The 27,892-nt window shown below is 41.3% G+C and overlaps 1 protein-coding gene across 2 annotated transcripts in view; it reads left to right on the top strand.

Moving 5' to 3' along the window:
* Nucleotides 1–27,892, top strand: part of rogdi (rogdi atypical leucine zipper) — a 125,840-nt gene that overhangs the window by 58,425 nt on the left and 39,523 nt on the right. For both annotated transcript variants that reach the window (XM_071665070.1, XM_071665071.1), the window contains exons 3-5: nucleotides 5,158–5,304; nucleotides 5,734–5,891; nucleotides 15,307–15,427. In XM_071665070.1, the coding sequence (XP_071521171.1) occupies nucleotides 5,158–5,304; nucleotides 5,734–5,891; nucleotides 15,307–15,427 (426 nt within the window). The remainder of the gene's footprint in view (nucleotides 1–5,157; nucleotides 5,305–5,733; nucleotides 5,892–15,306; nucleotides 15,428–27,892) is intronic.

Below are 27,892 nucleotides of genomic sequence, written 5' to 3'. Positions count from 1 at the left end.
AGTGTGGTTGAGAGAGCAGAAGAGGGTGTTTTGAAATGGTTTGGTCACATGGAGAGAATGAATGAGGAAAGATTGACCAAGAGGATATATGTGTCAGAGGTGGAGGGAACGAGGAGAAGTGGGAGACCAAATTGGAGGTGGAAAGATGGAGTGAAAAAGATTTTGAGTGATTGGGGCCTGAACATGCAGGAGGGTGAAAGGCGTGCAAGGAATAGAGTGAATTGGGACGATGTGGTATACCGGGGTCGACGTGCTGTCAATGGATTGAATCAGGGCATGTGAAGCGTCTGGGTTAAACCATGGAAAGTTGTGTGGGGCCTGGATGTAGAAAGGGAGCTCTGGTTTCGGTGCATTAGTACATGACAGCTAGAGACTGAGTGTGAACGAATGGGGCCTTTGTTGTCTTTTTCTAGCGCTACCTCTCACACATGAGGGGGGAGGGGGTTGTTATTCCATGTGTGGCGAGGTGGCGATGGAAACAAATAAAGGCAGACAGTATGAATTATGTACATGTGTATATATGTTTTGTCTGTGTGTGTATATATATGTGTACATTGAGATGTATATGCATGTATATTTGCGTGTGTGGACGTGTATGTATATACATGTGTATGTGGGTGGGTTAGGCCATTATTTCGTCTGTTTCCTTGCGCTACCTCGCTAATGTGGGAGACAGCGACAAAGCAAAATGATAATAGAATAATAATAAAATAATATATATATATGTATACACATATATTTATTAAAAAAGGGGTTGACTGTGTTGTTGACTGGTTGATGAGGATATTCACTGTATGTATGGCTCATGGTGAAGTACCTGAGGATTGGTGGAATGCATGCATAGTGCCATTGTACAAAGGCAAAGAGGATAAAGGCGAGTGTTCAAATTACAGAGGTATAAGCTTGTTGAATATTCCTGGGAAATTATATGGGAGGGTATTGATTGAGAGGGTGAAGGCATGTACAGAGCATCAGATTGGGGAAGAGCAGTAGGGTTTCTGAAGTGGTATAGATGTGTGGATCAGGTGTTTGCTTTGAAGAATGTATGTGAGAAGTTCTGAGAAAAACAAATGGATTTGTATGTAGCCTTTTTGGATCTGGAGTATTCATATGATAGAGTTGATAGAAATGCTCTCTGGAAGATGTTAGGAGTATATGGTGTGGGAAGCATGTTGCTAGAAGCAGTGAAATGTTTTTATTGAGTATGTTAGGCTTTTGTATGAGTAGGAAGAGAGAAATGTCATTGGTTCCCAGCGAATGTCGATTTGCTGCAGGGGAGCATGAAGTCTCCATGGTTTTTTGATTTATCTATGGATGGGATTGTTAGGAAGGTTAATGCAAGTGTTTTGGAGAGAGTGGCAAGTATGCGGTCTGTTGTGGATGAGAGGGCTTTGGAAGTTGTTCACTGATGATACAGTGTTGGTGGCTGATTCGGGTGAGAAACTGCAGAAGCTGGTGACTGTGTTTGGTAATTTGTGTGAAAGAAGAAAGCTGAGAGTAAATGTGAATAAGAGGAAGGTTATTATGTATAGTAGGGTGTAGGGACAAGTAAATTGGGAGGTTAGTTTGAAAGGAGAGAAACTGGTGGAATTGAAGTGTTTTAGATATCTGGGAGTGGATTTAACAGTGGATGGAACCACAGTGGATGGAGTCACAGGGTGGGGGAGGGGGTGAAGGTTGTGGGAGCGTTGATGAATGTTTTGAAGGTGAGAACATTGTCTTGGAAAGCAAAAATGGGTATGTTTCAAGGAATAGTAGTTCCAACAATGTTATTTGGTTGTGGGGCGTGGGCTATTGATAAGGTTGTGTGGAGTAGGGTGGATGTGTTGGAAATGATATGTTTGAGGACAATATGTGGTGTGAGGTGGTTTGATTGAGTAAGTAATTAAAGGGAAAGAGAGATATGTGGAAATACAAAGGGTATGGTTGAGAGAGCAGAAGAGGGTGTGTTGAAATGGTTTGGACACATAGAGAGAATGAGTGAGGAAAAGTTGACAAAGAGGATATATGTGTCAGGGGTGGAGGGAAGAAGGAGAAGCAGGAAACCTAATTGGAGGTGGAAGGATGGAGTGAAAATGATTTTGAGCACTAAGGACCTGAACATACAGGAGGGTGAATGGTGTGCAAGGAATAGAGACAGACTAAGCTTTTTCTGTAATATGGGGTTTCAAAGAAAGAGTGGATATTACAGTAGTACCAGTTATATTCATTGAACCAATAGGTAGTATTATAAAACTGTTAAAGGAGAGAAGAGAGTTGTAAGGAGTTTTCGATAGAGAGATGGGTAGGAACTGGGTCTTTGAGGCATTAAATTTAACCAGATTTGTTGTACCTTAGTGAGATATCCTGTCCAAGTCTGAGGTTATTGAGGAAGTTGTGTTGAGTACCATTTGTCTACTCTCTGATACGAACAGTTGCACCAAGATCAGGCAACTGTCACTGCCAAGTATCGCTGTGAAGCTGTTGATCTATCAGATATTGATGGAATGTCTTGTTCAAATGGTGAGGAAAACCAAGCAGTGTTATTTGCAAAACCAGATGTAGACTCTTGTTCTCAGTTCTTTAACTTTGCTTGATACTAGAATGATGACTCATTTGAAGAAGAATTCTTTAATTTAATGGAAATGACCATGAATGCTTAGGATATGGTCAGTATTTCTTCATTCTTTGAAATGGTAGGCCTCTCATGGAATCATAACCTTGGTGCAAAGGTCAAGCTTGAGCTCTCAGACAAACACATATATGCTATTTTCTCTCCTACACTTTACGTTCTTCCCTTCTTGTTCTATCAAAACTGAAAGTTTTCATTTGTTCGAGTTAAGATGAATTTCTAAGATTGATTATTCTAAACTGTATTAAGAGTGCTGAATGGCCTTACATGCTCCAATGCATGGCTTATAAGCCTAAATTTTATAATCTAGTCCAATCCTCAAATGGAATCACGGTAGTGGTGGTTGTGCTGATAGTGCTCCAGCAATGCTTGGGTCATATTTGGGTTTCCCCATAAGTCAGAGAAAAGTTCTAATGTCATAGGCACCCACTGCATGATTTACCATGAAGCACTTTTTATAAAGATGCTTCGTCAAGACTTGTACTTGTTGCTGAAGACCATCATCAAGATCATCATTTGCATCAAAAGTGGACCCCCTGTACCCATGGCTGTTCAAAACCTTGTGCCAGGACATGGAATCAACCCATCAGAATCTGTTTTTCTGAACAAAATTCAATGATAATGAAGGGGCAACATGTTGATATGAATCTGACAGGATCTTGCAACGTTCATTGGAGTTGAGGACTTCAGTCCTCATTCATGAATGAGAGCTTTATGTTTTCCATTGCCTGCTTTGCTGATATCTTTCAAGCACTCTGTGAATTTAATATGAAGATTTAATAGAGAAAGCAAGCCAGTATTGCCCACATTAACCATGTATGTGCTTTCATTGCAAAGCTTGAAATGTGGAAAAGAAAAGTAACTATTGGGCATACTTCTGCATTTCTCAATATTGTTGAAGTTTTTGTTATACCTGTTGGTCCAGATTTGGTAAATGACATCTCAGTGCATCTGCATTCCGTGGCAGTTGAGTTCAAGCCTCAACTTAGAATTGAGTTGGATTGTATACTGATGTTATTCACAAGAAATCTTTTTTGATGTTAAGTAGATGATTTGTCTGGTAATGTGCATCTCGGACTACACCAGTGAACAGTGCCACCAATGGCAGGTTTGCGGAGGAAGATCTCAGCACATCTTGGGCATAGAGCAGTAGGGTATATCACAAGGTCATTTGTCTCACTATGGAAATTTTGATTTTCATCTCTGCATATCTTTGTTAGCGTAGTTTCTTTACACTGTTGGCAAACAAGGTACAACACTAGTCTGAATTGTCACTTAGCTGAGTATTCTATCTCTCGTAGCAGAGAAACAGTATCAAGTCTCACAGATTTACTATTGTTGCTCTTTGTCAGAGTTATTGAAGTCTGCCTGATTTAGGTTATTCATATCATTATAGTTGTATTTGTGTGTATATATTGCCACTAATATTGTCTCTGATCTGTTAAGTCAACAGAAAAAGACCTAGTTAAGTCATTATCCTTTGTCCTCATTCTTCATGTTTTTATGTAACTTCCTAAGTTATACTATACTCACATCAAAGAGCATTTTGGCTTTAGTGACTGCCTCCACTCCCTAAATGTGTGGTGAATAGTTCATAGACCAAGTGGGCTACCCTGAGTTGTCCCTGTGCAAGAAAAGGTAAAGAACCCCTTGTGCTAGAGGCATTTTAGATCCCTGATGTCACCTGCTGTTCAAACTAGCTCACAGAAATAGTTACAAGGCTTGATTACTCAGGTAAAACTACATTGAGAAGATGGATGATGCGGTACATGCACCCCATTAGGGACCCTTCCTTGGTGCATAATGAAACAGTTATACAGAATTCAGATAACAATAAGTTTTCATGTTATGAAATTGAACCCAGACATTGGGTTGTATTGGGTCTTAGAATGTGTTGTAAGTTTGAGTTATGCTAGCTCATCAAGCTTTTTCTTTAGTATTTCAAATATTGCTAATACTGTTCAACATGATGAGGGCTAAAAGGGTTAATGAGAAATCATGATTTTGTTACGAAAGTGGAAGGAACATGAATTCTCTTTTCTTTTAATCAGGTTTGGTAGGACCTTAGTAGTGGATCATTTGGGAACTTTACAGATGACTATTCTCTCAAAATGGGATAAAGAACCCAGTTGGAGGAACCAAGATTTCTTCTTTCTCTTATTTCATTTGTGTAATTGCATTACTATTACATAATTTGCTATATTTTCTTAAATTGCACACTATTCTCTTAAGAATTGATAGATTCATTATCTGTGTTTTCTGGCCATTTTGCTTTATTTCAAGGATATGTCTTCACTAGTTCAGTGTGTTGACCCACATTATCTTACATTTTATTTTTCATGTTTTATTGGTTAAGTGAGACTAACTTTCAACATTCTCTGACATAGATTTCAAGTACTAGTGTTGGATCTTTTGAATTTGCAAGTAAAGATATGTACATTGATTTGTTTAGGATGTTATTTACATGCTTTACTAAACTTTTGAAATTCCTATCAAGAATGAAATGTGATTGTTCATTTTAGGTGCTTGCTATACTGTCTTTCTAGGAGTGCTGCTCTCACTTCCCAGTCCCTTTGTGTGGAAGTGATACTCCTGTAAAACAGGAAAAGTTTATAATGTCTACTGCTGCACATAGTACTCAAGACCAAGTCAAGTGTGTGGTGACAGTAACAGGAGACACAATCAGTCAGGCAGTAAGTACATTAATCACTGTAATAAGACATTAAAGAAAAGAGAGAATAGTGAGGGTTCTGAGGTCTGGAAGTTTATATGGATGTGACCTTGAAGGGAGCAGGTGTCATCATTGTACTTGGCTACCTGAACTCTGGAAGATGTATTAGAAGGCACAAATCATCGTAAAAGATATTTTCAGCTCATGTCATTTCTGTTAGTTACGTGATAGACAATTTTTTTTTTATTTTATTTATTCAAACCCAGGTTGAGAGACTGATACAGAAAAAGGGAGGTAAGAAAAAATTATTCCCCAACCCAAGATAACTGGATTCAGTTTTTAATATTTTTATTATTTACTATTATTCTGAGTTCCTTTAGCTATCACTGCTTGTTAATACAGTATCATTACTTCTCATGTCTGAAAAGCTAAAATTTATATACTCTTGTAGGATATCAATATGAAGGCAGCAAAGCATCAGAACCAGGTTCATCGCACTAGTGTAACACCTGATGCACCCTGGCGTATACAACAGATACAGGATGCAGGCAACTTCCTCCAGCTGGCAATACAGTTCTTGCAGGGCCATGGTGCAAATAGCTGTTTTAGGTAAGGTACAGACATATTCAAAAGCTTATCATTTATATGCAAGATTAAAGTCAGGGAATGCTTTTCAGTTTTGGATTTTCTAAATGCTCCAAGAAGAAATTAGAAAATTATAATGTGATGGTCATATGTCCTGTGCTAATGCTGAATGATGGTGAACTAATGATCATATGACTTAGAGAGGCACAGGGTTGGGTAGGAATGTTAGGTAATTTCTTGATATATGTCATGTCAAAGACCACTGATAGAGTTCACTGATAGTGATCCTGAAGGCCATAGAGGGAGCAGGATGTAGTATTAGTGTCCCGGAAGACCCAGCTACAGCCAGTTCAAGATCACTGATTCATGGAGTTTTGCATCTCGCCTTCAAGGCTGTGCAGTGAGCCTAGGTGTTGCCTGAGGTGAGTTGTTGATAGTTTCTTTCAGCCATTAATCATCCTTCAGCCATACCAATGACAGTAAATTTTATAAAGCTTTAACAGAAGGGAGTTGAGTAGCTTTTAGCTTACTAAATACATAGGACACAGCAGATGCTGAATTACTTGACACTGATGATCTGTCTGTGGATCATTTGGAGATGGCTTTCATTGTCACTGATTCTTTCAGCATTAGAATTGGTTTAAGATGAGGCAAAAGAAGGTTATTTAGCAAAATTGGAGGCTGTGTTGCCAGCACTCACCTGAGTTTGACAGTGCTGTTTGACTGTGCAGCTCATAATTTTATTTACTTTTATAGTTGAGATGTTAAGAAAAAATTGTCAGTGAATGATATTGATTATAGCAAGAAAATATTATTGTGTAAGATAGAACATAATCACTAATCAGTATACTGATGTCAGTCAAATGAGTGATAAAACATGTGCAAAGGCAAATCAGGCATTACTTGTACACTTTTAGCATGCTTTTCTGCAATATCTATGAAACTTCTCCATGTTTATATAGGGATGAAAACTACTTTTGAAGTTATTTTTTTCATTTTCATATAAATATCTTAGAACAGTGTGGTATACCGGGGTCGACGTGCTGTCAATGGATTGAACCAGGGCATGTGAAGCGTCTGTGGTAAACCCTGGAAAGTTCTGTGGGGACTGGATGTGGAAAGGGAGCTGTGGTTTCGGTGCATTATTACATGACAGCTAGAGACTGAGTGTGAACGAATGGGGCCTTTGTTGTCTTTTCCTAGTGCTACCTCGCACACATGAGGGAGGAGGGGGTTGTTATTCCATGTGTGGCGAGGTGGCGATGGGAATAAATAAAGGCAGAAAGTATGAATTATGTATATGTGTATATATGTATATGTCTGTGTGTGTATATATATGTGTACATTGAGATGTATAGGTATGTATATTTGTGTGTGTGGACGTGTATGTATATACATGTGTATGTGGGTGGGTTGGGCCATTCTTTCGTCTGTTTCCTTGCGCTACCTCGCTAACGTGGGAGACAGCGACAAAGCAAAATAAATAAATAAAGTAAATGAATATATATATAGATTGACCAAGAGGATATGTGTGTCGGAGGTGGGGGGAGCGGGGAGGGGTGGGAGACCGGGTTGGGGGTGGAAGGATGGAGTGAGGGGGATTTTGAGTGATCGGGGCCTGGGCGTGCGGGAGGGTGGGGGGTGGGCGGGGAGTAGAGTGGGTTGGATCGGTGTAGTATACCGGGGTGGACGTGCTGTCGATGGATTGAATCAGGGCATGTGGGGCGTCTGGGGTGAACCATGGAAGGTTTTGTGGGGCCTGGATGTGGAAAGGGAGCTGTGGTTTCGGGCATTATTACGGGGCAGCTGAGACTGAGTGTGAACGAATGGGGCCTGTGTTGTCTTTTCCTAGTGCTACCGCGCTCACATGAGGGGGGAGGGGGATGTTATTCCATGTGTGGCAGGGTGGCGATGGGAGTGAATGAAGGCAGCGTGAATTGTGTGCATGTGTATATATGTATGTGTCTGTGTGTGTATATATATATGTGTACATTGAGATGTATGGGTATGTATATTTGCGTGTGTGGGCGTGTATGTGTGTACATGTGTGTGGGGGTGGGTTGGGCCATTTCTTTCGTCTGTTTCCTTGCGCTGCCTCACAAACGTGGAAGACAGCGACAAAGCAAAATAAATTATATATATATAGGGGATAGGGATAGGGGATTAAGAATACTTCCCACGTATTCCCTGCGTGTCGTGGAAGGCGACTGAAAGGGGAGGGAGCGGGGGGCTGGAAATCCTCCCCTCTCGTTTTTTTTTAATTTTCCAAAAGAAGGAACAGAGAATTGGGCCAGGTGAGGGTATTCCCTCAAAGGCCCAGTCCTCTGTTCTTAATGCTACCTCGCTAACGCGGGAAATGGCGAATAGTTTAAAAGAAAAGAAAAAGATCTTAGATTTATTTTATATTTATCATACTTTGTCACTGTCTCCCGCATTAGTGAGGTAGTGCAAGGAAACAGATGAAAGAATGGCCCAACCCACCCACATACACATGTATATACATACACATCCACACACGCACATATACATACCTATACATTTCAATGTATACATATATATACGTCCTCAAACATATACATGTTTACACATGTACATAATTCATACTTGCTGCCTTTATTCATTCCTGTTGCCACCCTGCCGCACATGCTAGGAAAAGACAACAAAGGCCACATTCGTTCACACTCATTCTATAGCTGTCACATGTAATGCACCAAAACCACAGCTCCCTCTCCACATCCAGGCCCCACAGAACTTTCCATGGTTTACCCCAGACACTTCACATGCCCTGGTTCAATCCATTGACAGCACGTCGACCCCGGTATAGCACAACGTTCCAATTCACTCTATTCCTTGCATGCCTTTCACCCTCCTGCATGTTCAAGCCCTGATCGCTCAAAATCCTTTACACTCCACTCTTCCACCTCCAATTTGGTCTCCCACTTCTCATTCCCTCCACCTCTGACACATATATCCTCATTGTCAATCTTTCCTTACTCATTCTCTCTATGTGACCAGACCATTTCAAAACACCCTCTTCTGCTCTCTCAACCACACTCTTTTTATTACCACACATCTCTCTTACCCTTTCATGACTTACTCGATCAAATGACCTCACACCACATATTGTCCTTAAACATCTCATTTCCAACACATCCACCCTCCTCCGCACAACCCTATCTGTAGCCCATGCCTCGCAACCATATAATATTGTTGGAACCACTATTCCTTCAAACATACCCATTTTTGTGCCTTCCACACATTTTTGAACACTCCCAGAACTTTTGCTCCCTCTCCCACCCTGTGACTCACTTCACTTTCATTGTTCCATCCACTGCCAAATCCACTCCCAGATATGTAAAACACTTCACTTCCTCCAGTTTTTCTCCATTCAAACTTACCTCCCAATTGACTTGTCCCTCAACCCTAATGTACTAATAACCTTGCTCGCATTCACATTTACTCTCAGCTTTCTTCTTTCACACACTTTACCAAACTCTGTCTCCAGCTTCTGCAGTTGCTTACCCAGATCAGCCACTAGCGCTGTATTATCAGCGAACAACAACTGACTCACTTCCCAAGCCCTCTCATCCACAACAGACTGCATACTTGCCCCTCTCTCCAAAATTCTGCATTCATCTCCCTAACAACCCCATCCATAAACAAATTAAACAACAATGGAGACATCACGCACCCCTGCCGCAAACCGACATTCACTGAGAACCAATTTAATACCTTCCACAGAGCATCACTATCAACTCTTATCATATGCCTTTTCCAGATCCATAAATGCTGCATACAAATCTGTTTGTTTTTCTAAGTATTTCTCACATACATTCTTCTCACCATGAGCCATACGTACATTAGATATCCTTACCAAACAGTCTACAATATAGTCACCCCCTTTTTTAATAAATTCCACTGCAATACCATCCAAACCCGCCGCCTTGCCATCTTTCATCTTCCGCAATGCTTTCACTACCTCTTCTCTGTTTACCAAATCATTCTCCCTAACCCTCTCACTTCGCACACCACCTTGACCAAAACACCCTATATCTGCCACTCTATCATCAAACACATTCAGCAAACCTTCAGAATACTCGCTCCATCTCCTTCTCACATCCCCGCTACTTGTTATTACCTTCCCGATGTTCCTGTTTGTTCTCTTGTCTTACGCACTTTATTTACCTCCTTCCAAAACATATTTTTATTCTCCCTAAAATTTAATGGTACTCTCTCACACCAACTCTCATTTGCCCTCTTTTTCACCTCTTGCACCTTTCTCTAGACCTCCTGCCTCTTTCTTTTACACATCTCCCAGGCATTTGCACTATTTCCTAGCAAAAATCATCCAAATGCCTCTCTCTTCTCTTTCACTAACAATTTTACTTCTTCATCCTACCACTCACTACCCTTTCTAGTCTGCCCACCTCCCATGCTTCTCATGCCACAAGCATCTTTTGTGCAAGCCATCACTGCTTCCTTGAATACATCCCATTCCTCCCCCATTTCCCTTACATCCTTTGCTCTCACCTTTTTCTATTCTGTACTCAGTCTCTCCTGGTACTTCCTCACAGAAGTCTCCTTCCCAAGCTCACTTACTCTCACCACTTTCTTCACTCCAACATTCTCTTCTTTTCTGAAAACCTCTACAAATCTTCACCTTCACCTCCTCAAGATAATGATCAGACATCCCTCCAGTTGCACCTCTCAGCACATTAACATCCAAAAGTCTCTCTTTCACGTGCCTATCAATTAACACATAATCCAATGACACTTTCTGGCCATCTCTCCTACTTACATAAGTATACTTATGTATATCTTACTTTTTAAGCCAGGTATTCCCAATCATCAGTCCTTTTTCAGCGCACAAATCTACAAGCTCGTCACCATTTCCATTTACAACAATGAACTCCCCATGTACACCAATTGTTTCCTCAACTGCCACATTACTCACCTTTGCATTCAAATCACCCATCACTATAACCTGGTCTTGTGCATCAAAACTACTAACCCAATCACTCAGCTGCTCCCAAAACACTTGCCTCTCATGATCTTTCTTCTCATGCCCAAGTGCATAGGCACCAATAATCACTCATCTCTCTCCATTCACTTTAAGTTTTACCCATATCACTCTAGAATTTACTTACATTCTATCACATACTCCCACCACTCCCGTTTAAGGAATAGTGTTATTCCTTCCCTATCTCTTGTCCTCTCACTAACCCTTGACTTTTCTCGGAAGACATTCCCAACCACTCTTCCCCTTTACCCTTGAGCTTCGTTTCTCTCAGAGCCAAAACATCCAGGTTCCTTTCCTCAAGCATACTACCTATCTCTCCTTTTTTTCTCATCTTGGTTCCATCCACACACATTTAGACACCCCAATCAGAACCTTCGAGGAGGATGAGCACTCCCCTTGTGACTCCTTCTGTTTACCCTTCTAGAAAGTTAAAATAAAAATTTTGAATAACTTAGAAAAAAGTGAATTACCATCAGCTTGGTTTTATATGTTCCGGTAGCTTTGCTGTAGCCAAGAATTGTTACCCTATCTTTGGAATCCTTACCTTAGATGGAAGCTCCTCAATATCTTGGGCAAGGGTTTCTTGTGGCATACGACGGCAATACAGGGTAGATTCATCAGTATTGTACACTTGTTCTGGGTCTATAAGAAATTAATCGGACTGTTAATTAGCTTGGCTGCAGTGTAAACAGATTTTGGCACCTTTGACCCTGCTAACAATGCCTCACTGGAGGCAGATCCAATTTATAAACTCTCTTAGGCTAACTTCAAAGCTTGATCTGCTTGCCCTAGGCTGCATTGTCGGTATTACTTTGGCTTTTGCTCTCAAGAGCTGGCTGCTTGTGTTCCCCCATCAGTAGCTACACCTTGCAATACTCAGCAAGCTGCTGCAATCACGTGATTACTTTGTGGCCTTTGGCAACTCATGTGCTTTGTTTCGATAATTGTTTCTCTCCCTACACCTTGAAGTCTTCGAACTCTCTGTCCTCTTATGTCTTTCCCCATAACTGTGACCTGACACATTTTAAAAGCCAGGCTTTTTACTTGCTCTGAAATTTGTCTTTTCTATTTTGTTTCATTAACCTCTGTATTTCAATTAAGGCCCAGCCTTGATATGGACTTCTTTGTACGACTGGAGCCTCCAATGTAAAAAGGAAAAGTCTTTTATGTGGTACTTTATCAACGGCATTATGAAAGTCCAACTACATAACATCAGATGGTACTTTGGCATCCCAGTTGTCATGCATATGACTGAAGAATTATTCAGATTTGGTAGACATGACCATTAATTCTAGAAACCATGTTAATGGTTAGTTATTGATCAATTTTTTCTTAAAAATTTACTGATTTTGTCTCAAAATATTGTTTACAATGCCTTTACTGAAACCAGATTGAAGCTAATGGGATGGTAGTTCAGGATGTTAATTCACAGTGCGTTTTCTGTCTTGTCCATCAAAAACTGGTGTTACTTTCAGTTAGATGCCAGACATCAGGCATTTTCCTTTCCCCAAATGATTTAATCAATATTTTGGTGATTGGTAAATCACAATTTTCCGGCACTCTTGGTTCCAAAGCCTTGCCAGATTAATTATTTTGCCGGACCAACTGTGGTCATGTAATGATAAATCAGCACTCCTCTAACCCACTAATTATACATCTCCCATGTGTCTAAAGTATACCATGGACTGCTAGAAATTTGATTTTAACAAATATTAAATGTTTGAGCACCCTAAGATGTTAAGTCTGTCCTTAGATTGTTTGAATCCTGTGTGGTCCTCTGTCTTCTGTTGTTAGTGTTTTCCTAGGTGTGCATCGTCAGAATAATGCAGTGTTTGAGCACCCTAAGATGGTAAGTCTGTCCTTAGATTGCTTGAATCCTGTGTGGTCCTCTTCGTCTTCTGTTGTTAGTGTTTTCCCAGGTGTGCATCGCCAGAATAATGCAGTTTCGTCTGCACTGTACACCTCTTCAGGACTGAGGTACTCATCAGCTATGAGTTTTGCCACATACTTGGCAGCTCCTCCTTGGTTTGCTGACCACTTTTCTCCGCACACTTTATTCATGGAAATTCCATGATGCTTCTTGAATCTTTGAAGCCATCCTTCACTATAGTCAGGCTCATTTTGTAATTTAAGTTCTTTGTGAAACAACTTATCCAAGTCCACTCCATCACTCTGACGCTGTCGAAACTATTCCATCATCACTCGATCATGCTGAGTACTCTTACCATCTTTCATAGTTTTTCTAATCGTCATTTGCTTCTTGGAATTGCTATCTGCATAGAATTTCAATATTTTCTCCCTTTGCTTCTTCATCATAAACAGTTGATGAACCAGTATTGTAGATGTCACACAGCTTATGCACCAAAACACCTGGTCCATTTTTTCAACAGTTCTACTTTATCTTGGATCGATATGGACTTTGCTTTTACGTTTGACACCATGACTGACACTCTCATATGTCTTAGGTGCCATAGCTAGGGTTAGATTCAAGCAAAATAAGCTAAGAATCTCACAGAATCGCAATATCACCACCAACAAGTGCAGTGTAAGGAATGTAAATAAGTGCACCCTACACACAACACCATCTGTGGCTGCCCAGTAAACTAGTCTGGTGGCCGTGGTAATTTCAAGTTCCCTCACATAATTTTGTCCGGCCTAAAGGAGGTGCCAAACCATCAGTTACTGGAAATTTGGTGGTGTACTTGTATTTGCTGCCTAGCTTCTTTTGATATTCTTGGGTAGATATTGTGTGGACCGGTTGATTTGTTCAAACTAAGTTTGTTTAGATATTTAAATGCTTCGTGGCATTCAGTATTATTTATGTAAAATCTTTTTTGGTGCCCAAAAATACATTTTTGTCTGTGATATGTTCAGTGAATTTCAGTTGTAAACCCTGAGGTAGAGTATTTGTTTAGAAGGGAAGCTGTTTCTTTATTGTGTTTAGTTAATATGTCATAATCATTTGATAATGAGACAATTGTATCCTTAAAAAAAATTTTGTTGTTAGACTTCAAGTATTCTATAGGGTTCTTTATAACATTATGAAAAATTCTTTTTTCTGACGTTTTTCCTACTGGTTCTGATTTTCTGTTAACACTTGCTTTGAAATTCTTAAGTATACAATTTATGGTCCTGATTTTCACTAGTTAACACTGATACCCAGTATGTTTTTTGTTTAATGAAGTGACTGATTTCTTTGTTAATTCATTCATTCATTCATTCATTCATTCTTCCCTTTCACAACTCCTTTTCACCTTTTTGGGTATCCTGATTCTTTCAAAGGGAAGTATTGATTTAATGAAATGGCAGTAATCTGAGTATGATTGAGAGAGTTGAATAGGGTGTACTGAATTGCTTTGGAGATATAGAGAAGATGAGTAAAGAGAGTATAATTACGAGGATATATGTTTTGAAAATATAGGGAGCAAGTGGGAGGTAGAGATTGAGAAAGTGATGGAAGGGTGAATTGAAAGAGGTTTTGAGTTAGTGGGTAAGAAGTGAGCATGGGATAGAACTTATTGGAGTGATGTGGGGTAGAGGGGGTGAGGTGCTGTCATTGGGCTGAAGCAAGGCGAATGAAGTGGTCAGGTTTTGATGCATTATACATGACAACTAGAGAGTGGATGTAAGCAGATGAGGCTGTTCTTCATCTGTTACTGGCACTGGCTCACTATGTGAGAGATGTTGAGCTAATATAGTAAAGAAAATTGATAAAAGTGGTAGTTTAAGTAATACACTTGAGTATCACTAGCCATAAGTAGGCTTTCTGAACTAATTGACTCTATAAAGCATATTGTACATTCAAAACTCTCCCCAAAACTTTTTCTAAGACTCCTAAGAAATGTACATCAGCTTTCTAGTTGCATAAGATAATGAGCTGGCCACCAGTTGTTATTACCCAGGATCTGTGCTAAGGCACCTGTAGTGCAAGATTGCACTATGTACAGTAGTGGGGAAATGCAGACTCCTTTGGAGTGAGAACGTCTTTAACAAAAATTTACTCCCAGCCATGTAGCCATGCTAAAGGTAACTTTTCACTCATGGTGTATCCCTGAGCAAGCAGAGTCCATTAAGACTATAATCTACTAACAGATGATTAATTACATGCTGGACATTCCTCTAAGGAGCTGTTGAGTTAAATGCCAGGTTAACTGAGATTAGCCTAGAACTGTAAGTTAGCTTTTGAACAAGTAAACAGACAAAGACGGACACAGTGTGCTTTATGGGACAGGTCAGGTAAGTGAGAATGTGTTAAGGTGTGTCTGGACTTGTATTTGAAGAACTTTTACTTAACCCACATTGCCTACATAATGTGCATGAACTGCACGCTGAAATAGAAGGAATATCCTGAACACATACATTTATTAGGTGATTATGTGTGTAGTAAATTGCTGTGTCATACCTTTTATATTTTTACAGAACTAGTAGTGAAGTTCTCAATGTTTTGGGCCAGTTGATCAAGTTATTACAAAAGGGTCGCAGCAGCCTCCTCATCCCTCGAAAAAAGACTATTGATGAACTCCTTTCCAGCAGAAACATGGTAAGTGCCAACATGAACTCTGAACATATGCTTGTAGCTCTGGCTTGGTTTGTAGAAACATTAGAACAATTTTTTATTGGTAATTGTATTATGTATTCTTATAGAGCTATGTGAGTATCTGAGAATACATTTGATTGTAAGATGAGGAAAACACTATTCCAGAAAATGAGGTATATCCATGAGAATTCACCTTCTCTGAGGATCAATAATTATACAAGGCCAATAGAAGTTAATACACTGGATGTGATGTAGTGGTTAGCATTCCTGACTGTGACGCATTCACAGGCCGCCCAGAGGCGAGTGTGAAGCTTTGAATTCTGGTTGCGGCAGTCCACATTCAACCCAGCTGTTCATTCACCCCTAGGGGTTGGTTAATGAAATGGGTACCTGGATCAGGCTATGGTACATACAGTGTGGGAGGTAAGCTGCTAGCAGCAGAGAAGCTTTTATCAAGGTGTGTAAGACATGTGTAGAAGTAGGAAAAGAGGAGAATGATTGGTTTCCTATATAGTTCAGTTCTTAGCAGGGTGTGTGATGCCCCCATGGTTGTTTGATTTGTTTATAGATGGGATAGTTAGGGAGGTAAATGCAAGAGTTTTGGAGAGAGGGGCAAGTATGCAGTCTGTTGGGGATGAGAGGGCCTGGAAAATAAGTCAGTTGTTGTTCACCGATGACACAGCACTGGTGGCTGGTTCGAGTGAGAAATTGCAGAAGTTGGCGACTGAGTTTGGAAAAGTATGTGAAAGGAGAAAGTTGAGAGTAACTGTGAATAAGAGCAAGGTTATTAGGTCTGGTAGGGTTGAGGGACAAGTTAGTTGGGATATGAGTTTGAATGGAGAAAAATTGGAAGAATATCTGGGAGTGGACTTAGCAGCGAATGGAACTATGAAAGTGAAAGTGAGTCATTGGGTGGGGGAGGTGGCCAGGGTTCTGGAAGCAGTAAAGAATGTGTGGAAAGAGAGAGCGTTATCTCAGAGAGCAAAAATGGGTATTTTTGAAGAAATAGTAGTGCCAACAGTATTATATGGGTGCGAGGCATGGGCTATAGATAGGGTTGTATGAAGGAGGGTGAATGTGTTGGAAATGAAATGATTGAGGACATTATGTGGTGTGAGATGCTTTGATCAAGTAATGAAAGGGTAAGAAAGATATGTGGTGATGGAAAGAGTGTGGTTGAGAGAGCAGAAGAGGGTGTGTTGAAATGGTTTGGTTGCATGGAGAGAATGAGCGAGGAAAGATTGACAGAGAGGATATATGTGTCAGAGGTGGAGGGAACAAGGAGAAGCAGGAGTCCAAAGTGGAGGTGGAAGGATGGAGTGAAAAAGATTTTGAGTGATTGGGGCCTGAACATACAGGAGTGTGAGAGGCGTGCAAGGAATAGTGTGAATTGGAACAATGTGGTATACCGGGGCCGACACACTGTCAGTGGACTGAACCAGGGCCCAGGGCATGTGAAACGTTGTCAGTAAACCATGGAAAGGTCTGGGTTTGGATGTGTATAGGGAGCTGTGGTTTTGGTGCATTACATGTGGCAGCTAGAGACTGAGTGTGAGCAAATGTGGCCTTTTTTGTCTGTTTTCCTGGCACTACCTTGCTGACGCAGGAGGTTAGCGACACTGTTTAATGTGGGGTGGGGTAGCACCGGGAATGGATGAAGGCAAGCGAGTATGAATATGAATATGGGTGTGTATGTGTATGTATATGTTTATATATGTGTATATGTTGATATGTATATGTGTATGTGTGCATGTATTGGTGTGTATGTATATATGTGTGTATAAGAGTGGATTTGTCTTTTTTTGTCTGTTTTCTGGAGTTACTTAAATGATTAAGGAAACAGCAATCAGGTATTATAATATTTGTTTATTTATATTTATCTATTATACTTTGTGGCTGTCTCGTGTTGGCGAGGTAGCGCAAGGAAACGGATGAAAGAATGGCCCAACCCACCCACGTACTCATGAATATACATACACATCCACACACGCACATATACATACCTGTTCATTTCAACGTATTCATATATATATATATATACACAGACATATACATATATACACTTGTACATAATTCATACTTGGTGCCTTTATTCATTCCCGTTGCCACCCCGCCACACACTTGAAATGACAACCCCCACCCCCACATGCGATGAGGTAGTGCTAGGGAAAGGCCACATTCGTTCACACTCAGTCTCTAGCTGTCATGTATAATGCACCGAAAAGTTTTCAGAAAAGAAAAGAGAATGTTGGGGTGAAGAGAGTGCTGAGAGTAAGTGAGCTTGGGAAGGAGACTTGTGTGAGGAAGTACCAGGAGAGACTGATTGCAGAATGGAAAAGGGTGAGAGCAAAGGATGTAAGGGGAGTGGGGGAGGAATGGGATGCATTTAGGGAAGCAGTGATTGCTTGTGCAAAACATGCCTCTAGCATGAGAAACGTGGGAGATGGGCAGATTAGAAAGGATAGTGAGTGGTGGGATGAAGAAGAAAGATTATTAGTGAAAGAAAAGAGAGAGGCATTTAGACAATTTTTGCAGGGAAATAGTGCAAATGACTTGGAGATTTTTTTTTTTTTTTTTTTTTTTTTTTTTTTTATACTTTGTCGCTGTCTCCCGCGTTTGCGAGGTAGCGCGAGGAAACAGACGAAAGAAATGGCCCAACCCCCATACACACGTACATACACACGTCCACACACGCAAATATACATACCTACACAGCTTTCCATGGTTTACCCCAGACGCTTCACATGCCTTGATTCAATCCACTGACAGCACGTCAACCCCTGTATACCACATCGCTCCAATTCACTCTATTCCTTGCCCTCCTTTCACCCTCCTGCATGTTCAGGCCCCGATCACACAAAATCTTTTTCACTCCATCTTTCCACCTCCAATTTGGTCTCCCTCTTCTCCTCGTTCCCTCCACCTCCGACACATATATCCTCTTGGTCAATCTTTCCTCACTCATTCTCTCCATGTGCCCAAACCATTTCAAAACACCCTCTTCTGCTCTCTCAACCACGCTCTTTTTATTTCCACACATCTCTCTTACCCTTACGTTACTTACTCGATCAAACCACCTCACACCACACATTGTCCTCAAACATCTCATTTCCAGCACATCCATCCTCCTGCGCACAACTCTATCCATAGCCCACGCCTCGCAACCATACAACATTGTTGGAACCACTATTCCTTCAAACATACCCATTTTTGCTTTCCGAGATAATGTTCTCGACTTCCACACATTTTTCAAGGCTCCCAAAATTTTCGCCCCCTCCCCCACCCTATGATCCACTTCCGCTTCCATGGTTCCATCCGCTGACAGATCCACTCCCAGATATCTAAAACACTTCACTTCCTCCAGTTTTTCTCCATTCAAACTCACCTCCCAATTGACTTGACCCTCAACCCTACTGTACCTAATAACCTTGCTCTTATTCACATTTACTCTTAACTTTCTTCTTCCACACACTTTACCAAACTCAGTCACCAGCTTCTGCAGTTTCTCACATGAATCAGCCACCAGCGCTGTATCATCAGCGAACAACAACTGACTCACTTCCCAAGCTCTCTCATCCCCAACAGACTTCATACTTGCCCCTCTTTCCAGGACTCTTGCATTTACCTCCCTAACAACCCCATCCATAAACAAATTAAACAACCATGGAGACATCACACACCCCTGCCGCAAACCTACATTCACTGAGAACCAATCACTTTCCTCTCTTCCTACACATACACATGCCTTACATCCTCGATAAAAACTTTTCACTGCTTCTAACAACTTGCCTCCCACACCATATATTCTTAATACCTTCCACAGAGCATCTCTATCAACTCTATCATATGCCTTCTCCAGATCCATAAATGCTACATACAAATCCATTTGCTTTTCTAAGTATTTCTCACATACATTCTTCAAAGCAAACACCTGATCCACACATCCTCTACCACTTCTGAAAACCGCACTGCTCTTCCCCAATCTGATGCTCTGTACATGCCTTCACCCTCTCAATCAATACCCTCCCATATAGTTTACCAGGAATACTCAACAAACTTATACCTCTGTAATTTGAGCACTCACTCTTATCCCCTTTGCCTTTGTACAATGGCACTATGCACGCATTCCGCCAATCCTCAGGCACCTCACCATGAATCATACATACATTAAATAACCTTACCAACCAGTCAACAATACAGTCACCCCCTTTTTTTATAAATTCCACTGCAATACCATCCAAACCCGCTGCCTTGCCGGCTTTCATCTTCCGCAAAGCTTTTACTACCTCTTCTCTGTTTACCAAATCATTTTCCTTAACCCTCTCACTTTGCACACCACCTCGACCAAAACACCCTATATCTGCCACTCTGTCATCAGACACATTCAACAAACCTTCAAAATACTCATTCCATCTCCTTCTCACATCACCACTACTTGTTATCACCTCCCCATTTACGCCCTTCACTGAAGTTCCCATTTGCTCCCTTGTCTTACGCACCCTATTTACCTCCTTCCAGAACATCTTTTTATTCTCCCTAAAATTTACTGATAGTCTCTCACCCCAACTCTCATTTGCCCTTTTTTTCACCTCTTGCACCTTTCTCTTGACCTCCTGTCTCTTTCTTTTATACTTCTCCCACTCAATTGCATTTTTTCCCTGCAAAAATCGTCCAAATGCCTCTCTCTTCTCTTTCACTAATACTCTTACTTCTTCATCCCACCACTCACTACCCTTTCTAAACAGCCCACCTCCCACTCTTCTCATGCCACAAGCATCTTTTGCGCAATCCATCACTGATTCCCTAAATACATCCCATTCCTCCCCCACTCCCCTTACTTCCATTGTTCTCACCTTTTTCCATTCTGTACACAGTCTCTCCTGGTACTTCCCCACACAGGTCTCCTTCCCAAGCTCACTTACTCTCACCACCTTCTTCACCCCAACATTCACTCCTCTTTTCTGAAAACCCATACTAATCTTCACCTTAGCCTCCACAAGATAATGATCAGACATCCCTCCAGTTGCACCTCTCAGCACATTAACATCCAAAAGTCTCTCTTTCGCACGCCTGTCAATTAACACGTAATCCAATAACGCTCTCTGGCCATCTCTCCTGCTTACATAAGTATACTTATGTATATCTCGCTTTTTAAACCAGGTATTCCCAATCATCAGTCCTTTTTCAGCACATAAATCTACAAGCTCTTCACCATTTCCATTTACAACACTGAACACCCCATGCATACCAATTATTCCCTCAACTGCCACATTACTCACCTTTGCATTCAAATCACCCATCACTATAACCCGGTCTCGTGCATCAAAACCGCTAACACACTCATTCAGCTGCTCCCAAAACACTTGCCTCTCATGATCTTTCTTCTCATGCCCAGGTGCATATGCACTAATAATCACCCACCTCTCTCCATCAACTTTCAATTTTACCCATATTAATCGAGAATTTACTTTCTTACATTCTATCACATACTCCCACAACTCCTGTTTCAGGAGTATTGCTACTCCTTCCCTTGCTCCTGTCCTCTCACTAACCCCTGACTTCACTCCCCAGACATTTCCAAACCACTCTTCCCCTTTACCCTTGAGCTTCGTTTCACTCAGAGCCAAAACATCCAGGTTCCTTTCCTCAAACATACTACCTATCTCTCCTTTTTTCACATCTTGGTTACATCCACACACATTTAGGCACCCCACTCTGAGCCTTCGAGGAGGATGATCACTCCCCGCGTGACTCCTTCTTCTGTTTCCCATTTTAGAAAGTTAATACAAGGAGGGGAGGATTTCCGGCCCCCCGCTCCCGTCCCCTCTAGTCGCTTTCTACGACACGCGAGGAATACGTGGGAAGTATTCTTTCACCCCTATCCCCAGGGATAATATACATATATATATACATACACACACACACACACATACATATATCCAATTGTAAAATTCTGTGGTAATAAGTTTTACTTGAATTTTTTTTTAAATGGGAGCTGGGGTGGAAATTCTACAATCCTGTATTACATATTCTGCCTTACTTGGATACATTAGCAGGGTGTATGTTGAGCTCATTGCTTTGAATACAAATATATCCAATTGTAAAATTCTATGGTAATAAGATTTACTTAATTTTTTTTTTAAATGGGAGCTGGGGCTGGAAATTCTACTCTCCTGTATTACATATTCTGCCTTACTTGGATACATTAACAGGGTGTTTGTACAAAAATTCTTTGATTTACTTCATAAATTCATAGCTTGGAGATATATAGAAGAAAGAGGCAGAAGGTCAAGAGAAAGATGCAAGAAGTGAAAAAGAGAGCAAATGAGAGAGAGTATCATTAAATCTTAGGGAGAATAAAAGATGTTTTGGAAGGAGGTAAATAAAGTGCATAATACAAGAGAACAAATGGGAACATCAGCGAAGGGGGCTAATGGGGAGGTAATAACAAGTAATGGTGATGTGAGAAGGAGATGGAGTGAGTATGAAAGCTTTGCAGAAGATGAAAGTCGGCAAGGCGGTGTGTTTGGATGGTATTGCAGTGGAATTTATTAAAAAAGGGGGTGACTGTGTTGTTTACTGGTTGGTGAGGATATTCAATGCATGTATGGCTCATGGTGAAGTACCTGAGGATTGGGGGAATGCATGCATAGTGCCATTGTACAAAGGCAAAGGGGATAAAGCAAACACCTGATCCACACATCCTCTACTACTTATGAAACCACACTGCTCTTCCCCAATCTGATGCTCTGTACATGCCTTTACCCTCTCAATCAATACTCTCCCATATAATTTCCCAACAGACATATACCTCTGTAATTTGAACACTCACTCTTATCCCCTTTGCCTTTGTACAATGGCACTATGCATGCATTCTGCCAATTCTTAGGCACTTCGCCAAGAACCATTCATACATTGAATATCCACATGAACTAGTCAGCATCACAGTCACCCCATTTTTTTTTAATAAATTTCACAGCAGTACCATCCAAACCCATCACCTTGCCAGCTTTTGTCCGCAAAGCTTTCAGTTCCTCTTCTCTGTTTACCTAATCATTCTCCCTGACCCTCTCACTTCGCACACCACCCTGACCAAAACATCCTATATCTGAAACTCTTATCATCTAACACATTCAACAAACCTTCTAAATATCCACTCTATCACCCTCACTTCACCACTGCTTGTTATTACCTCCCCATTTGCCTCCTTCGCTGATGTTCCCATTTGCTCTCGTTTTATGCACTATATTTACCTCCTTCCAAAACATCTTTTTTTTTTTTTTTATATTTTGCTTTGTCGCTGTCTCCCGCGTTTGTGAGGTAGCGCAAGGAAACAGAAATGGCCCAACCCACCCCCATACACAATGTATATACATACACGTCCACACACGCAAATATACATACCTATACATCTCAATGTACACATATATATACACACACAGACACATACATATATACCCATGCACACAATTCACACTGTCTGCCTTTATTCATTCCCATCGCCACCTCACCACACATGGAATACCATCCCCCTCCCCCCTCATGTGTGCGAGGTAGCACTAGGAAAAGACAACAAAGGCCCCATTCGTTCACACTCAGTCTCTAGCTGTCATGCAATAATGCCCGAAACCACAGCTCCCTTTCCACATCCAGGCCCCACACAACTTTCCATGGTTTACCCCATACGCTTCACATGCCCTGATTCAATCCACTGACAGCACATCAACCCCGGTATACCACATCGATCCAGTTCACTCTATTCCTTGCCCTCCTTTCACCCTCCTGCATGTTCAGGCCCCGATCACACAAAATCTTTTTCACTCCATCTCTCCACCTCCAATTTGGTCTCCCACTTCTCCTCGTTCCCTCCACCTCCGACACATATATCCTCTTGGTCAATCTTTCCTCACTCATTCTCTCCATGTGCCCAAACCATTTCAAAACACCCTCTTCTGCTCTCTCAACCAAGCTCTTTTTATTTCCACACATCTCTCTTACCCTTACATTACTTACTCGATCAAACCACCTCACACCACACATTGTCCTCAAACATCTCATTTCCAGCACATCCACCCTCCTGCGCACAACTCTATCCATAGCCCACGCCTCGCAACCATACAACATTGTTGGAACCACTATTCCTTTTTATTCTCCCTAAAATTTAATGATACTCTTTCATCCAACTCTCATTTGCCCTCTTTTTCACCTCTTGCATCTTTCTCTTGACCTCTTGCCTCTTTCTTTTATGCATCTCCTAGTCATTTGCACTATTTTCCTGCAAAAATCGTCCAAATGCCTCTCTTTTCTCTTTCACTAACAATCTTACTTCATCCCACCACTCACTACTCTTTCTAATCTGCCCACTTCTCACCTTTCTCATGCCACAGGCATCTTTTGCACAAGCCATCACTATTTCCCTAAATACATCCTATTCCTCCCCCACTACCCTTATGTCATTTGCTCTCACCTTTTTCCATTCTGCACTCCATCTCTCTTGGTACTTTGTCACACAAGTTTCGTTTCCAAGCTCACTTACTCTCACCACTCTCTTCATCCCAACATTCTCTCTTCTTTCATGAAAACCTCTACATATGCTCACCTTTGCCTCCAGAAGATAATGATCATTCATCCCTCCAGCTGCTCCTCTCAGCACATTAACATCCAAGAATTTCTCTTTCACGCGCCTATCAATTAACATCTAATCCAATTACGCTCTCTATCCATCTCTCCTACTTACATACATATACTTATATATATATATATCTGTCTTTTTAAACCAGGTATTCCCAATCACCAGTCCTTTATTGTTTTTATTATTTTTATGATAATGATGATAATAATGATGATAATGATGATATTATGCCTTCTCCAGATCCATAAATGCCACATACAAGTCCATCTATTTTTCTAAGTATTTCTAGCATACATTCCTCAAAGCAAGCATCTGATCCACACATCCTCTACCACTTTTGAAACCACACTGCTCATCCCCAATCTGATGCTCTGTACATGCCTCTACCCTCTCAATCAATACCCTCCCATATAATTTCCCAACAAACTTATACCTCTGTAATTTGAACATTCACCTTCATCCCCTTTGCCTTCGTACAATAGCATTATGAATGCATTCCACCAATCCTCAGGCACTTCCCCATGAACCATACATGCATTGAATATCAGCAACACAGTCACCCCCTTTTTATAAATTCCACTGCAGCACCATCCAAACTCATTGCCTTGTCAGCTTTGATCTTCTGCAAAGCTTTCACTACCTCCTCTGTTTACCAAACCATTCTCCCTGACCACCCACCCTTTCACTTCTCACACCACCCCGACCAAAACACCTTATATATACCACTCTGTCATCAGACTCATTCAACAAACCTTCAAGATACTTGCTCCATTTCCCTGTCACTTCACCATTACTTGGTATTACCTTCCCATTTGCCCCCTCACCGATGTTCCCATTTGTTCTTTTTTTTCTTAGGCACTTTATTTACCTCCTTCCAAAACATCTCTTTTATTTTATTTATTTATTATATTTTGTTGCTGTCTCCTGTGTTAGCGAGGTAGCGCAGGGAAACAGACGAAAGAATGGCCCAACCCACTCACATACACATGTATATACATACACATCCACACATGCACACATACATACTTATACATCTCAACATATACATATATGTACACACACAGACATATACATATATATACACATGTACATAATTCATACTATCTGCCCTTATTCATTCCCATCGCCACCCCACCACACATGAAAATGACAACCCCCTCTCCCCGCATGTGCGCGAGGTGGTGCTAGGAAAAGACAACAAAGGCCACATTCGTTCGCACTCAGTCTCTAGCTGTCATGTATAATGCACCAAAACCACAGCTTCCTTTTCACATCCAGGCTCCACAAAACTCTCCATGGTTTACCCCAGACACTTCACATGCCCTGGTTCAATCCATTGACAGCACGTCGACCCCAGTATACCACATCGTTCCAATTCACTCTACTCCTTGCATGCATTTCACCCTCCTGCATGTTCAGGCCCCGATCACTCAAAATCTTTTTCACTCCATCTTTCTACCTCCAATTTGGTCTCCCACTTCTCGTTTCCTCCACCTGTGACACATATTTCCTCTTTGTCAATCTTTCCTCACTCATTCTCTCCATGTGCCCAAACCATTTTAAAACACCCTCTTCTGCTCTCTCCTCCACACTCTTTTTATTACCACACATTTCTCTTACCCTTTCATTACTTACTCGATCAAACCACCTCACACCACATATTGTCCTCAAACATCTCATTTCCAGCACATCCACCCTCCTCCGCACAACTCTATCTATAGCCCACGCCTCGCAATCATATAACATTGTTGGAACCACTATTCCTTCAAGCATACCCGTTTTTGCTTTCCAAGATAACGTTCTGGACTTCCACACATTTTTCAACACTCCAGAACTTTCACCCCCTCCCCCACCCTATGATTCACTTCCGCTTCCATGGTTCCATCCGCTGCCAAATCCACTCCCAGATATTTAAAACACTTCACTTTCTCCAGTTTTTCTCCATTCAAACTTACCTCCCAATTGACTTGTCCCTTAACCCTACTTTACCTAATAACCTAATAATGTACCTAATAACATCCTTTTCTTCTCCCTAAAATTTAATGATACTCTCTCACCCCAACTCTCATTTGCCCTCTTTTTCACATCTTGCATTTTCCTCTTTACCTCCTGCTACTTTCTTTTATACATCTCCCAGTCATTTGCAGTACTTCCCTGCGAAAATCGTCCAAATGCCTCTCTCTTCTCTTTCACAAACACTCTTACTACTTCATCCCACCAATCACTACCCTTCCTAATCAGCCCGCCTACCGCCTTTCTCATGCCACAAGTATCTTTTGTGCAAGCCATCATTGTTTCCCTAAATACATCCCATTCTTCCCCCCAGTCCCCTTACATCATTTGCTCTCACCTTTTGCCCTTCTTCACTCAATATTTCCTGGTACTTTGTCACACAAGTCTCCTTTCCAAGCTCACTTGCTCTCACCACTCTCTTCACTCCAACATTCTCTCTTCTTTTCTGAAAACCTCTACAAATCTTCACCTTCACCTCCACAAGATAATGATCTGACATCCCTGCAGCTGCCCCTCTCAGCACATTAAGGTCCAAGAGTGTCTCTTTTACACACCAATCAATTAACACGCAATCCAATAACGTTCTCTGGTCATCTCTCTTACATACGTATACTTATGTATATCTTTTTAAACCAGGTATTTCCAGTCACCAGTCCTTTTTTCAGCACACAAATCTACAAGCTCTTCACCATTGCCATTTACGACACTGAATGCCCCATGTACACCAATTTTACCCTCAACTACCACATTACTCACCTTTGCATTCAAATCACCATCTTTATAACTCGGTCTCGTGCATCAAAGCTGCTAACGCACTCACTCAGCTGCTCCCAAAACACTTGCTTCTCATGATCTTTCTTCTCATGCCCAGGTGCATAGGCACCAATAATCACCCATCTCTCTCCATCCACTTTCAGTTTTACCCATACCAATCTAGAGTTTACTTCCTTACACTCTATCACATACTCCCACAACTCCTGCTTCAGGAGTAATGCTACTCTTTCCTTTGCTCTTGTCCTCTTACAAGCCCCTGACTTTACTCCCAAGATACCCTAACCAATCTTCCCCTTTACCCTTGAACTTTGTTTCACTTAGAGCCAAAACATCCAGGTTCCTTTCCTCAAATGTACTACCTCTCTCTCCTTTTTTACTCATATTGGTTACATCCACACACTTTTAGACACTCCAGTCTGAGCCTTTGAGGAGGATGAGCACTCCCCACATGACTCCTTCTTCTGTTTCCCCTTTTAGAAAGTTAAAATACAGGGAGGGGAGGGTTTCTAGCCCCAGCTCCCCCCCATTTAGTTGCCTTTACGACACACGGCGAATACATGACAAGTATTCTTTCTCCTCTCTTCCCAAGGCTACCTCCGTTATCCCCAGGGATAAGGTTGATAGAGGTGCTTTGAGGAAGGTATTAAGAGTATATGGTGTGGGAGGTAAGTTGCTGTAGCAGTGAAAAGTTTTTACCTAGGATGTAAGGTTTGTGTGCGAGTAGGAAGAGAGGAAAGTGATTGGTTCCAAGTGAATGTTGGTTTGTGGCAGGGATGCGTGATGTCTCCATGGTTCTTTAATTTGTCTATGGATGGGGTGGTTAGGGAGGTGAGTGCAAGAGTTTTGGAGAGAGGGGCAAGTATGCAGTCTGTTGTGGATGTGAGGGCTTGTGAAGTGTCAGTTGTTGTTCGCTGATGATACAGTGCTGGTGGCTGATTGAGGTGAGAAACTGCAGAAGCTGGTGACTGAGTTTGGTAAAGTGTGTGAAAGAAGAAAGCTGAGAGTGAATGTAAATAACAGCAAGGTTATCAGGTTCATTAGGGTTGAGG

Source organism: Panulirus ornatus, chromosome 9 (genome assembly GCF_036320965.1).
Source record: "Panulirus ornatus isolate Po-2019 chromosome 9, ASM3632096v1, whole genome shotgun sequence".
NCBI classification, from domain to species: domain Eukaryota; kingdom Metazoa; phylum Arthropoda; class Malacostraca; order Decapoda; family Palinuridae; genus Panulirus; species Panulirus ornatus.
This window is presented reverse-complemented; position numbering and strand designations above follow the sequence as displayed.